At 38.6% G+C, this 18,219-nt stretch overlaps 1 protein-coding gene across 2 annotated transcripts in view; it reads right to left on the bottom strand.

The window, feature by feature from the left end:
- Positions 1–18,219, bottom strand: part of PLS1 (plastin 1) — a 115,332-nt gene that overhangs the window by 27,997 nt on the left and 69,116 nt on the right. For both annotated transcript variants that reach the window (XM_010388736.2, XM_010388737.2), the window contains 7 exons: positions 16,490–16,653; positions 14,935–15,064; positions 9,752–9,884; positions 7,921–8,002; positions 3,374–3,539; positions 3,151–3,293; positions 1,224–1,316 (listed from right to left, as the gene is read on the bottom strand). In XM_010388736.2, the coding sequence (XP_010387038.1) occupies positions 1,224–1,316; positions 3,151–3,293; positions 3,374–3,539; positions 7,921–8,002; positions 9,752–9,884; positions 14,935–15,064; positions 16,490–16,653 (911 nt within the window). The remainder of the gene's footprint in view (positions 1–1,223; positions 1,317–3,150; positions 3,294–3,373; positions 3,540–7,920; positions 8,003–9,751; positions 9,885–14,934; positions 15,065–16,489; positions 16,654–18,219) is intronic.

Raw genomic sequence — 18,219 nt, 5'->3', positions numbered from 1 at the left:
TTGAATATAGTCAAAATTTTCCATAAGTTCCTAATTTTTTAAATTAAAATGATTTGCAAATTTTACAGAGCGTTGCAGTACTGTTTCTGAAATATGTCATTATAATAATGTGAGATATAATTAATTAGTAATGACTCAAGTTGCCTTTAAAACCAAATGTTATGGGTACTGCACTTTAAGTACATGACATATTTTCATACAGTCTATTATCTGACCAAATTTTAATGTTTAGAATTCAAGCTTGTCCAACCCACGGCTGGTGGGTCACATGCAACCCAGGACAGCTTTGAATGTGGCCCAACACAAATTTGTAAACTTTCTTAAAACACTATTAGATTTTGTTGCAACTTTTTTTTTTTTTTTAGCTCATCAACTATTATTAGTGTTAGTGTATTTTATGTGTGACCCAAGACAATTCTTCTTTGAATGTGGCCCAGGGAAGCCAAAAGACTGGACATCCTGATTTAGATAGAACCATCCCTGGTATTTATAACTTATGCTAAAAGAATGAGATTCCTAGGAAGTGTGTTTGGTAGGTCAGAATCTGTTATCAGTCCTTCCTAGGAACACCATAAATACTAGGAATATCTATTTTTATTTTGCATATTTCTAAATATAAGCTGCTAAAACTGATAATTGATTGCTTAAAAATCTAACAACAGGTTGTTGCTTCCTTTCCTGGCATATGTTGACAGTCACAAGAGCACCCTGGTGAGTTTCAATTGCCTTGCACCAGGGAAACGTGAATGTAGGACTGATTCCACAAATATTCAGGGTCACAATTACGCAGTTCCCTTTCTTCTATCATGACTGCCAGTTGGCTTGACATGGAGGTTTGGAGTCTGGGGCATGGAAAAAACTTCCATAGAGCAAAGCACCAAACTTTAATGGAGAGCTGAGGGCTCTACCGGGGAATGCTGCCTGTAGAGAACTGTACTCTAAATTTGACTGTACCTCCTACTCAAATTCAAATTCATAGTCAGAAAGTAGAACAGTGGTTACCAGGGCCTGGGGGAAGGGGAAAATGAGGAGTTTTTGTTTAATGAGTACAGAATTTCCCTACAGGATGATGAAAAGTTTGCAGAGATGAATAATGGTGATAGCTGCACAACAATGCAAATGTACTGAATGCCACTGAACTGAACACTGAAAATGATAAAAATGGTAAATTTCCTATGTCTGTTTTACCAAAATATATTTTAAAAGTTAAAAATTGCACTCACATTAATTCCTGAAAGGTCAATGGCAATGGCAGGTCCATCTTCCCCACCTTTAGGGGCAATCTGATTAAGCAGATGAAAATAGGCTCTCGAGTCCTTCAAGGAAAGATACGAAATAGCATTTTTAAAATGAATAAAATCATCATTGAATTTAGGGAAAACAAGTGCTCAAACTGAAGAAATTGCCTCTATCTCAAAGAATGGAATAACTTTAATAATACAGAATTACTTGTAGGTTCCTGAATGTACCATGCTGTTTCACACTTCAGAGCTTCAAAGCAATCCTGTTTCACACCTCAGAGTTTATAGCAACGCTGTTTCCTGCACCTGGATACCCTCCCTTACTTTTCCATCTGTTTACACACCCAAGCATCAACATCAGTTAAGATTCAGGTCAAGTATTATCTCCTGGAAGCTTCCCTGGATTCTCTAGGATGAACTAAGAACGCTTCTCTGTAGTGCACAGCACCCCCTGCCTACCTCAATAAGTAAACAGTGATCACACTATTAAATCATCCAATGTCATTGTCTCCAAAGATGGATATCATAGTTCTTCCCCATACACACATTAACTCTTCCCATCAAAAGGCAGAAGCTATTTCCTGTCCTCTTTAATTTGAACAGGCCTTATGATTCCCTTTGACTAGGAGAATGCTGTGAAAGTGATGTTCTGGGGCTTCCAAGCCCAAATCTTAAGAGCTTCTGCTTCCTCTGTCTTAAAGTTAACCTCTACATAAGAAGTCCAACTATCTGAGACTATCATGCTGTGAGGAAGCCTGAGCTCACCATGTAGAGAGGCCTTGTGGAGGAGCACTGAGACACCAGACATGTGATTGAGGCCTTTGTGTACTTTCCAGATGAGCCCAACTGACAGCTGAATGTAACTAAGTTAGTAATCCGAGCCAAAACCGTGTGAAGCGGAAGAACCACCCAGCCAAGATGCATCAACCCGCAAAATGATGAGAAATAATCATTATAAGCAGATTTTGCATAGTTTGCTATATAGCAATAGATAACTGAAATATCCTTCTGGTACATGTTTGTCTCTGAGTAGAAATGGCAAGCTTCTCAAGAGCTGAGTCTTTGCATCCCCTGGGCATAATGCCCTTTAGGAAGAGCTGAATAAATGTTTGATTAGCTGAATTTTAAGAGATTTCAGAATGAAAGCAGAGAAATAAAATGTCACTTCAAATTGAGAGACTGTCCTCTAGGCCATTATGGAAAAAGATAACCTGACTGAAGGTTATCTAGCTAAAGAGGGAACATGAATTAGAGCCAGCACTGATTACTCTGGGGGCAGGGGGCAGGGCAGGGGAGGACATAAAGAAACAGAAGAAAGTCACAGCACCCTGGCTTGGCAGTGCCCATCCAGGCAGTAAGCAAGGGAAAGTTGTCGTTAGACAGAAATGCCTGTTACAGTCTCCTTGACAAGGTTCTCCCAGTAGAGAGGGAAGTGTTTTAAGCTACCCTGGTTAAGGCACATATCTTAAGATCCCTTTGTTTACTGATTCCCTGTGCCCTCAGATAATCTGATTTCCTGTTAGCTGGTTATTGACAAAGTGGGAGTAAGAGTGTTAAACCAGTAAACAGATATAATTATTAGTCCAAATGAACAGACTGACATCCTCATTATAATCTAGCAGATCTATGGCATATAAAATGAGAAAGTGTGTTTTAATCTGTTGAGGTTAACATCTCTTTCCTCTCATAGCCAGTTGTAGTTCTTATTAAAAGCTAATGTATCTGGTTTTTAGAAAATATGTCTTTTGTGAATGTAATTGGGGGATCTACTTCACACAGTAATGCAAATTTTCATTTTCTATACCAAGTGTTCTTGTGAACTGAATTCAAATTTAAGTCTGAACCCCTTTTATTTTTACACTCCACATCCTTTATTTCATGTCACAAATTTGAACATTTAAGTATAAACCTTAATGTCTTGGCTGAAGTTGCTGATGGTATGCCATCCTGCGTTGGTCAGATGGTAGTTCACCCATCGCAGCAGTAATTCCTCAGGAGAAAGCTTCATCAGCTCCTCTAGTTCCTCACCTTCATTTAACAATGCAATCAGAGCTGAGGGAAAAACAGCGAAATGTAAATTCTTCCCATAGCGAGTACATGGAATGAACAGCAAATATTTCTAATGATCTTACCTTCATTCCTGGAAATCTCAATATCAGCAAAAAGGCCAACTTTGATTATCTGCCAGAGAAGTCCCAAGACCAAGTGAGGTTTTCCTTCTTTGAGATCTGATGCACCGATGTTGACCACTGTACAACCAATGGCCGAGGCAGAATTCAGGGCTAGGTTTAAATTTTCCTGAATTGCCAAAAAAAAAAAAAAAAAAAAAAAAAAGGTACACATGAGGAAGTACTTTCTAAGGTCTTATCTATAAAAATTATCTATAAGAAACAATGAACGGCCAAATTTCAGATTTATAAACAATATTTATACAATGAAAATACCACTACTCGAAAAAAATCACATGGTTTTAACTCTTACTTTATATGCCAATGACTTTCAAATCCCTATTTCCACCCAGACCTCCTCTGAATCCCCACTCTAAGCTCTGTATCTATATATGTACTTGGTTATGTCTACCTGGATGTTCTGCCAATACCTCAAACTCAACATGATATTTCTGTAAAGTGCTCATTTGGAAGTATTTCTTTAAAAAATTATGTACAATTAGGTTTTAAGAGAATTTTAAAGTAACTCTTAAGATGGATTTTACAAATGAGGAAACCACAGCACTGACAGGTTCCACAGTGGAAAGGCTGGGGTCTGATCCCAGTGGTCTCCAGAGCCCATCCTCTTTTTTTTTTTTTTTTTTTTTTTTAGACAGAATCTCGCTCTGTCACGCAGGCTGGAGTGCAGTGGCGCTATCACGGCTCACCGCAAGCTGCGCCTCCCGGGTTCACGCCATTCTCCTGCCTCAGCCTCCCGAGTAGTTGGGACTACAGGTGAACGCCACCACACCCGGCTAATTTTTTGTGTTTTTAGTAGAGACGGGGTTTCACCATGTTAGCCAGGATGATCTCCTGACCTCGTGATCTGCCTGCCTCGGCCTCCCAAAGTGTTGGGATTACAGGCGTGAGCCACCGCGCCCAGCCCAGAGCCCATCCTCTTAATCGCCATGCATTACTGCCATTCTCATATTGTAGCAGTAATAGCGACAATTTAATGTGCTGGTCACAACAGCAGCAAAGCACAGAGGTTCTCAAAGCATAGAGAATATTTCAGTGGCTTCCTCCTATAGTGTGCTGAAGTGATTTATTGAGCTCCAAGTAAATAAATGGCTGTATCTTTGGGGGATCATCTGGGGTGATTGAAATAAGCATTTTGAATTATTTTTGTAGTAGTATTAAGCAATGTTCATTTAAATATAGTTCTCCCGAAAGAAGCAGAACCGGAGAAACCTTCAATATTTTTATAACCTCATAATTCATTACAAATAAACATAAACATGGAAACATTAACAGCAAATTGCAAATACTTTGTGGAAATCTAAGATTTTTAATAACTTCAGGTGTTTTTAATTAACATTCCTGCTTCAGATGTTTTTTAAGTTACCATAAATCAAATCTATGCAACTTTCAAGAGACAACTGCTGCTGACTTAGGCATGACCACTAATATTATTCTCTTTGCTTCCAAGAGCATAAATGATGTTTGCTCCAGTTGTGATTCCCCAGCATGCATCAGCAGGGGAAAGAAGTGGACTGAAAATAAAGCCAATAATAGTGTTAATCTCACAATAACCCATTTCATATGCAATTGACAGCATGTACTGTGGGCCAAAAGAAGTGTATAATTTCGCTAAATTGACTGCAATACTAGTAAGAACCAAAACCTACTACTACTCTCAGCCTGGACAATAACAAACAAAACCATGTGTTACTGCCTACATTAATATGACCTTGTGTGCTATCCTCTTGTCTTCACTGGCATGACTTTATTCTCTGTCTTCATTAGCATGATCTTATTCTTCCAGGAGTCTTGAACCTAGGCAAAAATTTTTCACTGCAGGTACTACCTAAAAGACCCATTAACTCTTCAATGAAAACATCAGTGACAGTTTATACTCTAAGAATCTTTGACCTCTTCACCTTAAAATCCTCCCCTTGCTATTTCCACCAATCTTGGGCTGGTGCATTAAGAACCTTGCCCAATCTGGATCAGAGCCCTCTCGCCCTCTCTCATATTGAAAGACCTGCCCTAAACCACAATTCCAATTCTCAGATGCTACCCTCACTTTCCCAGCACCAAGACGATAACAAAGCTTTGCAAGTATTTTCTCTTACTGCATTAAACAGTTAACTCAGCTTTGTCTTATCAACAGGTTGTGTTGGTCATATAGGAGAAAAACTGCTTTTGATGTTAATTTTATTCAAAGATGTTTGCTTTATAAGCATATCAAATGTCTTACAAGTAATTTGGCTTTAAAAAATAGGTAGAAAATAAGGAGTTGCAACATGTTTCTTTCAAGTAAATGGTAGTTTCTACTGGATAAATACAACATTATTGCCCTACCAGTTAGTAGGGAATGGAGTGGCCACACTAAGCTACTTCTAAACATCTTAAGAACAAGAAGTAACAGGAGAACCCCATGGAGAAGTTGCTATACAATTCTTACCATGGACAACTGCTCTGAATGCCCAGCCTTCCTGAAGAATTGTGTTGATGCGGAAAGATAGAGACAGTAGGGAACCACAAACAATTGGGACACAAGAGAGGTGGCCCCACCTTCTATAGGGCAGTGGTACATGGTTAGGCTTGGACTGTCTAACAGGTTCCCTCATTTCCTGTTATCTTTGAGAAGTACAGAATTGGATGTTGACTACATGGCTTTCTTGTTCCCTGCTTGCTAACAGGTCAGTAATGTTGCATATCACTAATAGAAATTACCATTCTTGAAGAAGCCTATTTCCAGTTGCAATTGTCAGATTATTTTTCACATGTTGTACTGGAATCTTCATTTAATATCCATGACTATTGAAAATATTCACATGGCCGGGCGCGGTGGCTCAAGCCTGTAATCCCAGAACTTTGGGAGGCCGAGACGGGCGAATCACGAGGTCAGGAGATCGAAACCATCCTGGCTAACACGGTGAAACCCCGTCTCTACTAAAAATACAAAAAAATTAGCTGGGCGAGGTGGCGGGCGCCTGTAGTCCCAGCTACTCGGGAGGCTGAGGCAGGAGAATGGCATGAACCCGGGAGGCGGAGCTTGCAGTGAGCTGAGATCCGGCCACTGCACTCCAGCCTGGGGGCAGAGCGAGACTCTGTCTCAAAAAAAAAAAAAGAAAATATTCACATCTATCTTATTTATAGGATATATACATGACCCTTTTTTTGCCACTGAATCTGAAATACGGCATTTCTTACTATTGTATACATTTATTGCTTGGTTTTACTTTTAATATTTATATTTAGTGCATTAAAGAAAATAAAGAAAAAATATTCTGTAAGTATTTTGTGGTAGCCACAGAGTGGATCTGAGGGGCTATCATACAGTTTTATTTTTAGAGATAGCATACTTCCAATATATGCAGGGGGTAATAGTCTATAGAAGACTAGCTTTCTATAGAAGACTCAATAATTTTAGCAAAATCAAGGATTGCACTTGCCAAATGAAGGACACAGATTAGCAGTAGCCTAATTTTAATAGCTACTATTGTGACCACACCTTAAATAGTTGCTATTACTACCACCACATGAGAGTGGCAGTATAACACAGTGATTAAGAAATGAGCTCTGGCACTAGACCACTGGGATCATATCCTGGCTCTGCCTCTGTATAACCTGTCAGTGCCTCAGTTTCCTCTACAAAATAATACAAAAATCTACAAAATAATAGTATATACCTTATTATAAAGTTGCTGGGAGGATAATTTACATAGTGTGTTTAGATCAGTGACTGATACCCAGTAAATACTCAGTAAATATTAATATCCACTCATTGTTCTAGAGATTTTGAGGGGGAAAGTGTGAGATGTATAAATCCCTGGACTTTTACAAGATCTGTATGGAGAAGCCAACTACAGAACAATTTAGTACAAAAAGAATAATTTAAAATTTTGTGAAATGATAAACCTGCAGTGTTATTTTTCAACCACCCAATAAGGGCACTGGCATCAAGCAAGTGCTCATTAATAAATAACTAAATAATTACAATAATATAAACTGAATACTACAGCTTAAGTGCATCCAAAGTACCCTGAATCTTCATTTCATTCATTACAAAATCCAACTGAATTTTTATTTAATAAAAATCCAGTTTTGGCCAGGCATGGTGGCTCATGCCTATAATTCCAGCACTTTGGGAGGCTGAAGTGGGAGGATCACTTGAGGCCACGAGTTCAACACCAGACTGAGCAACATAGCAAGACCCCATCTCCACAAAAACTTTAAAAAATTGGCATGGCATAGTGGTACATGCTTATAGCCCTAACAACTCAAGAAGCTGAGGTTGGAGGATCACTTGCTCCCAGGAGTTTGAGGTTACAGTTTGAGGTTACTGGGGGGTATAGCAAGACCCTCGTCTCTTAAAAACAAAACAAAACAAAACAAAAAAAGTTTTTATAGGAGAACAACATTACATTAAGTCAAAGGTTTTATCTGGGTCCAAGCATTCATTAATAAAGGCCTTACATTTCTCAGCATAGTAACATGATTATAAGCAAAGGGCAAATACTTACAGAAACAGTGAATGGCGTGAGCTTTTTCTTATTGATGGCTCTTTCATCAATTGTATCTGGTTCAGATAAGTTGATCATTTTGCTAAAGAGAAAATGAGAATAATTTAGTTTAATACTCAAAGACTTTTTTTAGTTTATTATTGCAAACAGCCAAAATAGATAAATTTTGAAAATAACAATTCATTACCTTAAAATATTAAACAGTAAGCCAGGCATGGTGGCACGTGCATATAATCTCAGCTACTTGGGAGGCTGAGCCCAAGAGTTTGAGGCCAGCCTGTGCAAAACAGAGAGACCTCATCTCAAGAAATAATAATAATAATTAAACTGTAATTCATGCCAGAAACTTAATTCTTAAAATCCAAGAAATATTCCCATTCCTAAAACAAATCCATCACTCACTGCAAGAGTAATCTTAGCATTTCTCCTAATTTTTTAATCACCCTGAATTTTCTTTCTTTTTTTTTTTTTTTTTTTTTTTTGAGATGTAGTCTACCTCTGTCACCCAGGCTGGAGTGCAGTGGTGCTATCTCAGCTCACTGCAACCTCCACCTCCTGGGTTCAAGTGATACTCCTGCCTCAGCCTCCCAAGTAGCTGGGATTACAGGTGTGTGCCATCTCTCAGAGCTAATTTTTGTATTTTTAGTAGAGATGGGGTTTCACCATGTTAGCCAGGCTGGTCTCAAATTCCTGACCTCAAATGATCCTCCTGCCTCAGCCTCCCAAAGTGCTAAGATTACAGGCGTAAGCCACCATGCCCAGCCATCACCCTGAATTTTCTTTATGTTAGTTTTGTCTTTATTTCACTTAATGGTCATCAGCATTCAACTGCCTAAAACACAAAGAAATTCTCCAAGAAGCCAAGTTTCATAAAGTAGTATCAACACTGTTAAAATTACTGTCGTTGCAGAAAGATACGAAGCCAGAGATTTCATCTAAGACCAATAATTTAGACATTTTCAGAGAAATTAATATACATTTTGTCTCTATATTTTAGAATTTTACCTTTTAAAACAATATTAGGAAAATACCCATTCAGTTCATAATAGGAATTTCTCTGAGAGTCAAAGAAACATAAGAACTGCAGGTGGAGGTCAAGGTATATTTTATACTTAATGTCCTAAAATCTAATATCCTGTACTTACGGGTAAGGTTTTGTTTTCCTTTTTAAGTAAAAACATCCAAAAAAAAGACTGAAGGAAATGTGTTAGAACGTTAGTAAGTCATTTATGGATGGTAAGGATATTTGTGATGGTTATTTTCTACTTTGTAAATCTTCTGTACTTTTTATAAACTAAAGAAAAGATCTCTGCTTTATCCAAAGGAGTATGCTGGGACTGTGGTACACACAACAATGACAAAGACATTCCCTCAGAGAGTTTACAATATAGGGAGAAAAAATAGAATGCAAAGAGCCAAGGATAACACACGGCTAAATCAAAACATTATTTTCATTTAGGTACGAATAAGGAATATCTTCCCTTTGCATCTCCTCATGTTCCTGTTCCAGTCAATAATCAATACTCTCTTACTGGAAAAAGAAAAGAGAAACCCTGTGAATATTTAAAACCGCATCAGACAAAAGATTCCTGGCAATTATTATAGTGATATACGTAAAAGACAACATAAAAACAAGGGATTATATTTGAAAGAAAGTTTTGGAAATTTTCCCAAGATACACAGTAGTTCATTTTCTATGCAATATAAATTCTCCAGGACCTAAGTAGCTACTGATTCCAAAAGACAATGGACGGCTGAATCGTAGTTTTCATGGAATGCTCATCAATGTAATGAGAAGAACACAGCTTCCTTAACCAGAAGATGAACTCACCAAAGAAGGATGCCATCTGCAAGTGATTTGAAAAGACTATCATCATTGGGATTCATGGGTATGAGATGCTTACAGTCAGGGTCATTCTCCAGGGCTTTGTTTATCCAGTTAACAAAAGCCACTTTTTCTTCCTCTGAAAGGAGAAAATCTTCGTAGGCAAATCTCATTTCAAACTTTATTGCACTACAAAAACATACTTGTTAATTTCTGCTCAAAGATAATAATCGACCATTATTAAAAATCTACTAAAACACAAAAGGGTTTAAGAAAAGATGAAAGGGGGCTGGATGTGGTGGCTCAGGCCTGTAATCCCAGCACTTCCCAAAGTAATTCCGAGGCGGGCGGATCACTTGAGGTCAGGAACTGGACACCAGCCTGAGCAACATGGAGAAATCCCGTCTCCATTGAAAATACAAAAATTAGCCAGGCATAATGGCACATGCCCGTAGTCCCAGCTACTCGGGAGGCTGAGGCTTCAGAATATCTTGAACCAGGAGGTGGAGGTTGCAGTGAGCGGAGATCATGCCACTGCACTCCAGCCTAAGCCACAAAGAGAGACCCTTTCAAAAGAAAAAAAAGGTGGGCGGGAGGGGCACAGTGGCTCATGCCTGTAATCCCAGCACTCTGGGAGGCCAAGACGGGCAGATCATGAGGTGAAGAGATCAAGACCATCCTGGCCAACATGGTGAAACCCCATCTCTACTAAATATACAAAAATAAATTAGCTGGGCATGGTGACGTGCGTCTGTAATCCCAGCTACTTGGGAGGCTGAGGCAGCAGAATGACGTGAACCTGGGAGGCGGAGCTTGCAGTGAGCCAAGATCGCGCCACTGCACTCTCCAACCTGGCGACTGACCAAGGCTCTAAAAAAAAAAAAAAAAGAAATGACAGGACAGGGGAGGGGAATTCATTCCACATTTCCACCTGATATATTAGGAGAGATGAAGGTATATATCTTAAATGAGCACAATATATATTTGGTTTGATTCAAAAATATTTCCAAATATGTATTGCTTCTGAAAGCTAATGAATCAGAAGCAGACCATGAGAGGTCAAATATGTATATGTAATTAAATAAGGAAAAAAATACAAGAAACAAAGACCATGGCAATAAAACCCATTCTCCCCAAAAAGATTTAGAGAGCTGTGATTTTTAGCTTACAACAGAAATACTGAATTCTGTCAAGAGTTATTCAAATGAATAAACAGCTCAATTTCCATGGAACTTTTACTATTAAAAAATTGACACCGATTGGCTGGGTGCAGTGGCTCATGCCTGTAATCCCCACACTTTGGGAGGCTGAGGCGGGCGGATCACCTGAGGTCAGGAGTTTGAGACCAGCCTGGCCAACATGGCAAAACCCCATCTCTACTAAAAAATACAAAAATTAGCCAGGTGTGGTGGCAGGCACCTGCAATCCCAGCTACTCTGGAGGCAGAGGCAGGGAGAATTGCTTGAACCTGGGAGATGGAAGTTGTAGTGAGCCGAAATCACACCACTGCACTCCAGCTTAGGCGACAGAGCGAGACTCTCTCAAAAAAAAAAAAAAAAAATGGACACAAATCTAGACACCAGCACTATCCTTGGCCATCTTCATCCACCAACTTCTCAACACATGGCTTCTAGTATGGGTACATTGATCTTAAGTAGAAAATTTTGTTGGGTTATGCAGTAGGGAAAATAGGAAGGAACTTAAAGTAAAAACATTGTACAGCTTTATTATTATTCTGTAGATATAAAACTCATTTAAGAGTATAAATCCTTAAAGTAGATAATCCCCATTTCCATCAGAGGGTAGCACATAATGAGTTGGCCTTCTCCATTGTTGCCCCAGTTCCTAGAATTAGGTAATTTTCCCAAGGGAATATTTTGCAGGTACCCCCAAAATTTAATCCATACATACACACACAAGCCAACAAAAACACAAATATGTACTAATATTTCCTCTTTGTATATATAATAATCTGCCTTATCTTCTTGCCTCTTCATACATACCTCCTTAAAAGGATTTGGAGTCTAGGTATTCAGAGATCACTAAAATACTGTACCTGCCATTGAGGAATTTTTTAGTGTAATTATAAAACAAATATACAAAGAAATGTGATATAAGGGAAATACACACACCACCAGAAATATATATGCAACGTTTTCAGAATTTTAAAAAAAAAAAAGCAATCACTTTTAGTTAGGGTGATCAAGAAAAGGCTTTATGGAGAAGTTACTATTTGAAATACAGGTTTTCAATAGGTGAATATAGGCAAGGAAAGAAAGGATGTTTCAGGTATAGGAACCAGGAATGAGATACCACATCACAACCACTAGGATGGCTGTAATTTTTTAAATGGGCAAAAACAAGTGTTGGTGAGAAAGTGAAGAAACTGGAGCCCTCATACATTGCTGGTGGGAATGTAAGACGGTGCAGCCACTTTGGACCTTGAGAGCTTGTTTGGAGGTTCTAGCAGGGGAGTGCAACTACTCGTATACCTTTAACCAAAGACCAGTCAACCTCTGTTGGGGATGGTCATCCTCTTTGACTGAGCACACAGCTTCGGGAGGGACTCACATGGAGCAGTGAGGGAGGAAGGGGACCCTGCCTAGCCAGCCAGATCAGCCAAATCAACCCTGGCAATCAATGGGGTGACAGATGTCACAGCCAGATCGCCCTCACGAGTGTGGCCACTTTGGAAAACAATTTGACAGTTCTTTAAAAATGTTAAACGTAGAATTAACAAAAATTTGAGCAATTCTACTCCTAAGTATATGCCTACGAGAATTCAAAGTACATGTCCACATAGAAATGCATTCATGATGTTCATACAGCATTATTTATAATAGCCAAAAACTGGAAACAACCCATGTGTCCATCACCTGATGAAAGGATAAACAAAATGTGGTATTGGCCATAGAATGGAATATTCAGCAATAAAAAGGAATGAAGGGGCCAGGTACCATGGCTTACACCTGTAATCCCAGTACTTTGGGAGGCCAAGACAGGCAGATCGCTCGAACCCAGGAGTTCAAGATGAACCTGGGTGACATAGCAAAACTCCATCTCTACAAAAGATAGAAAAATTAGCTGGGCATGGTGGTGCACATTTGGGAGGCATGGTTGTGCACTTGGGAGGCTGAGGTGGGAGGATCCCTTGAACTCTGGAGGTCGAGGCTGCAGTCAGAATAAAAGGAATGAAGTATGATATCAGTGACAACATGGATGAGCCTTGAAAATATTACGCCAGTGAAGAAGCCTATCAAATGAAAGGCTACTACAGTATGATTCCATTTCTATAAAATTTCCAGAATAGGGAAACTTATAGAAATAGAAAGTAGTTTAATGGTTGCAGAGCCTTTGGGAAGAAGGAAATGGGGAGTGACTGATAACGAGTATGGTGTTTTTTCTTTGGTGTAATGAAAGTGTTCTGAAATTAAATAGTGATGACAATTGCACAACTATGAATATGCTAAAAACTATTGAACTGTATACTTTAAAAATGAATTTTGTGGTATGTCAATTATATCTCAATAAAGCTGCTATTTTTTTTTATAAAAGCCATTAAATGTTCCATATCTTTTTCTAGAGAATAGTTATATAGGTGTACTCATAGGTTAAAGAAATCATCAAGCCATATACTTAAGAATAGCACACTTTGGCTGGGTGCAGTGGCTCACACCTGTAATCCCAGCACTTTGGGAGGCCGAGGTAGGCAGATCACGAGATCAGGAGATCAAGACCATCCTGGCTAACATGGTGAAACCCCAACTCTACTAAAACTACAAAAAAAAAAAAAAAAGCTGGGCGTGGTGGCAGACGCCTGTAGTCCCAGCTACTCAGGAGGCTGAGACAGAAGAATGATGTGAACCTGGACGATGGAGCTTGCAGTGAGCCTAGATTGCACCACTGCACTCCAGCCTGGGCAACAGAGCTCGTCTCAAAAAAAAACTTTTTTTTAATAAAAAAAAAAGAATAGTACACGTCACACACTTTACTACATGTATCTTATACCTCAATAAACAAATAAACAAAAATTTATGGTGACAAACATCAGAAAAGAGGTAACCTCTAGAGAAGAATAGTTACTACTAGGGGGATGGGGGAGTCTTCAGGTGATGAAAAGATTCCATATCTTGTTCTGGTTGGCAGCTACATGAATATATACACATGGAAAAATTCATTGAGCCGTATACTTAAGATTACAGCACTTTGCTGAATGTGTATTATACCTCAATAATTTGGTTTTTTTGTCTTTAAAAAGAAGCCACTTCAGTAGAAATGACAGGCAGAAACTGGGTTAAGGGGTGAATACCTTTCAAAAAGTGAAGGTAACAGTTATGTACCTCTGCCTTCATGGCTGCTTCCCTAATGGGAAAAATTAGGAAAAACATACAATAGATGAGAGAAATTTGAGTGTATCACTAGAGGAAAATCCAATTAGGAAGGGACAGAATCAAGAAGATAATTAACAGATTCAGGTCTGAAATGAAGAAAGAGGGGAAAAGGTTACAGGTAATTTTGTCAAAAGGCCAAAAAGCATAGTTCTAATTATGTTCGTATGAACAAAAAGAACTTGGCCAAAGGTTCTTAGACATCTTAGATAGCTTAATATGGGGAAGATACCTCATCTTAAAAGTTAATATGCCTCTGCATTTCCCACGGGGCAATGGTCCAGTGGTTTAATGAGATCAAGCAAATCAGGTGCTATGCTCTCTAGTCACTTGGTTATTAGATAAAAGGTGAATTAGGTATCTCAGATCTCAGAAAATGGAAGAGAAAAATCCTTGCAATATAAGCCTCTCCACCATTCCTAGCTCAGGTCTAAAAGTAAAGCCATCTCATCAGTCAGGATGAAAAGTCATTCAAAATCCACTTTTAAATACATCTAATGCTGGAGTACAAACAACTTCCACTTTGTTGTTTATAATCTTTTTTCTGTAGACTGAGCCTGATCCATAGTAGGAACTCATTGATTTCAATGATTCTAGGATTTTTCATTTTGACGCCTCTGAAACTGACATGCATTTCAAATTCAATGGCATGTTATACTGTGCTCTGCACTATTTTTTTCTCCTCAATGGCACATAAAATAATGGTATGAATCACAATGAGTGGCATCTTAGAACTGATTAAATATGTCACTTAATGAATGAATCAGTGACTAAAAGATCAGATTTGGAGGAGTCAGTTACCTGAATAAGAATGCTGTGTGCCCTCACTGGAAATAGATGAAGTTCCTCCAATGGCAGTAATCCCTTCCCTCTTGTTAATTATTTTTCGGAATGTTTTGCTGATATCTTTGCTTTTTAATTCTTGCATTAGCTGGAATGGAACATAAGTAAAATTGAGAATCAGATAACAAAAACCTGACAAGATGAAGGATATTTATTTATATTTCTTTATTTAATAAGAAATAATACCAAATTAAATACTAGTCAGTTGTACTTATTGCTTGTATTCACAGATAACTTTCATCATTTTACCAATAACACAAAATAGACAAATACTTGAACCCCAAACAGTGAAATAAATTTTTTATAACTAAGCTTAAATTGAACACACTGAAATTATTCTTCTTGGGTTGCCATAATCTTTTGTACTGAAAACCTAAGAAATAACTAACTACATGCTAAAAATAAAAGAATGCCTTAATGAAGATATTTCCTGGCTGAACATCTCAAATGTATTCATGTTAAAATAAGTCAGCTCTTAAAGGAAATAACATAGGCTTACAGAAACTCCCTTTCCCAATCACTTTCTCACTGGACTCACCAGAGATTGGCAAGACTGAATTCAATCAGTTTTGCATGCAGCAAAGTGATTGGGTTTTTTTAAAATGCAAATCTGATCTTGTCACTTCACATTCTATTCTTCTCACTTCATTGGCTTCCTATTGCTTTTAGGACAAAAACAAAAATTGGACATGGCCCTGTGTGACCTGATTCTGACTTACTTCCCCAGCTACATTCCTTACCCTTACCATCTCAGCTCCAGCCACACAAACATTCTTTCAGTTGCTTGAGAATATTCACCATCTCTAAAGCCACAGGGCCTCTACACATGCTGTCATGTCTACCTGTCTCCCACATTATTCATTTTCCCGCAACTCACTTTTAAAATCTTTCTTCAGAACACATCACAGTCTTCACGCTGTAGGGATACCTTCCCTGAGTCCCTGCACTATCCAGCCTCGCCTCCAAATTCAATTCCTTCTACCACAAACTCTCACAGGACCTGTACCACTCTGTCATAGCAATTCTCATAGTTATCTTCTATCAATTTGTGCAATGCAGTCTCCCCAACACATATAAACTCCATGAAGGCAGGGATCACGTTTCTTTTTACTCATCAAATTACTCACAGTGCCTAGCAAAGTTTCGAGGAAGAGAAGAGCTAAAATACCTGCTTAATCAATAAAGAATGCAAAGTCAGACAATTTATATTTCATAAATATTCAATTATATTAATGGACAGTAAGCATTGAACTCACCTAGTTATTCTAGGGAATGAACTACTGTTATCTAAACCTGATTTCCATTCCAACAATTTGAGAATAATTTTTTTCCTTTGTTTTATGAATTAGTTGTGGAAATTATTTCAATAATAATAGTTATCGTCATTATCATCATTTTAAAGCAGTCCTTTTTCTGGCCTCTGAAGCTGGATTTAACCAAAGCTAGTGATGACATTATTACAATTCTGCTTTAACCAAGATTATCAGTAGCCCAAAAGGATTAGATTACTTACTGACACAAACTCTTCAAAACTGATTTTGCCATCTTTGTTGCTGTCAGCAACTGATATAATTTTCTCCACAATCTCTCGCACCTTGTAGCCAGGCAGAGGAAGGCTTGCTTCCTTAAACAAGTCTTGAAGTTCATAGTCACTGACATACCCACTATTGTCAATATCTGTAAAGATATATCATCAAATATATTTTGTAATCTTTGTTGAAGATGTACACTAAGAAGGCTTTTTGGGAGGACTCACAGACATGCAGACAGAGCCTTCCACATTTGTTTCACAGGTGGCAGTAACCTTTTATCCTGTACCTGAACTGTACAGAATATGCTATATGCTTTATTTTAAAAACTCATATTTAAGTCAGGCTTGGTAGTTCCAGCTATTTGGGAGACTAAGGTGAGGGGATCACCTGAGCCCAGGAGTTCAAGGCTGTTGTGAGCTATGATTACACTACTGCCCTTCAACTTAGGCAACAGAGTGAGACCCCATCTTTTAAACAAAAACAAAAACAAAACAAAACCCTTGTATATCTTTAAATGGAGTTTATTCCTGTTGCGGGAAGTCAGGGACCCCAAACAGAGGGACCAGCTGAAGCCATGGCAGAAGAACATAAATTGTGAAGGTTTCATAGACATTTATTAGTTCCCCAAATTAATACTTTTATAATTTCTTACGCCTGTCTTTACTGCAGTCTCTGAACATAAATTGCGAAGATTTCATGGACACTTATCACTTCCCCAGTCAATACTACTGTGATTTCCTATGCCTGTCTTTACTTTAATCTCTTAATCCCATCATCTTCGTAAGCTGAGGATGTATGTCACCTCACAACCCTGTGATGATTGCATTAACTGCACAAAAATTGTAGAGCACGTGTGTTTGAACAATATGAAATCTGGGCACCTTAAGAACAGGATAACAGCGATTTTCAGGGAACAAGAGACATAACCTTAAAGTCTTGGCTGCCTGAGAGCCGGGCAGAACAGAGCCATATTTCTCTTCTTTCAAAAGCAAATAGGAGAAATATCTCGGAATTCTTTTTCTCAGCAAGGAACTTCCCTAAGAAAGAGAATGCGATCCTAGGGGGCGGTCTCTAAAATGGCAGCTCTAGGGACGTCTGTCTTTTACGGTTGCAGATAGGGATGAAATAAGCCCCCAGCTTATTAAGCCCATAGCGCTCCCAGGCCTATTAGGATGAGGAAATTCCTACCTAATAAATTTTGGTCAGACCAGTTGTCTGCTCTCAAACCCTGTCTCCTGATAAGATGTTATCAATGACAATGCATGCCTGAAACTTCATTAACAATTTTAATTTCGCCCCGGTCCTGTGATATCACCCTGCCTCAATTTGCCTCGTAGTATTTTATTACCTTGTGAAGCATGTGATCTCTGTGACCCATACCCTATTCGTACACTCCCTCCCCTTTTGAAAATCACTAATAAAAACTTGCTGGTTTTGTGGCTTGGGGGGCATCATGGAACCTGCCGACATGTGATGTCTACCCCAGACATCCAGCTTTAAAATTTCTCTTTTGTACTCTTCCCTTTATTTCTCAGACTGGCCGACACTTAGGGAAGATAGAAAAGAACCCACAAAGAATTATCGGGGTGGGTTTCCCTGCTATATCCCCATAGATTTGGGGCCACCATATATATTTTAAGGGTACTGTTACTCTGATAGAAAACTCAGTTTTAGCACATGGCTAAGCATCAAAGAAATAAGCATTGGGGGG

This window comes from Rhinopithecus roxellana, chromosome 1, assembly GCF_007565055.1.
Source record: "Rhinopithecus roxellana isolate Shanxi Qingling chromosome 1, ASM756505v1, whole genome shotgun sequence".
In the NCBI taxonomy this organism is placed as follows: Eukaryota; Metazoa; Chordata; class Mammalia; order Primates; family Cercopithecidae; genus Rhinopithecus; species Rhinopithecus roxellana.
Note: the sequence above shows the minus strand (reverse complement) of the source record. Positions and strands in the feature narration are given on the sequence as shown.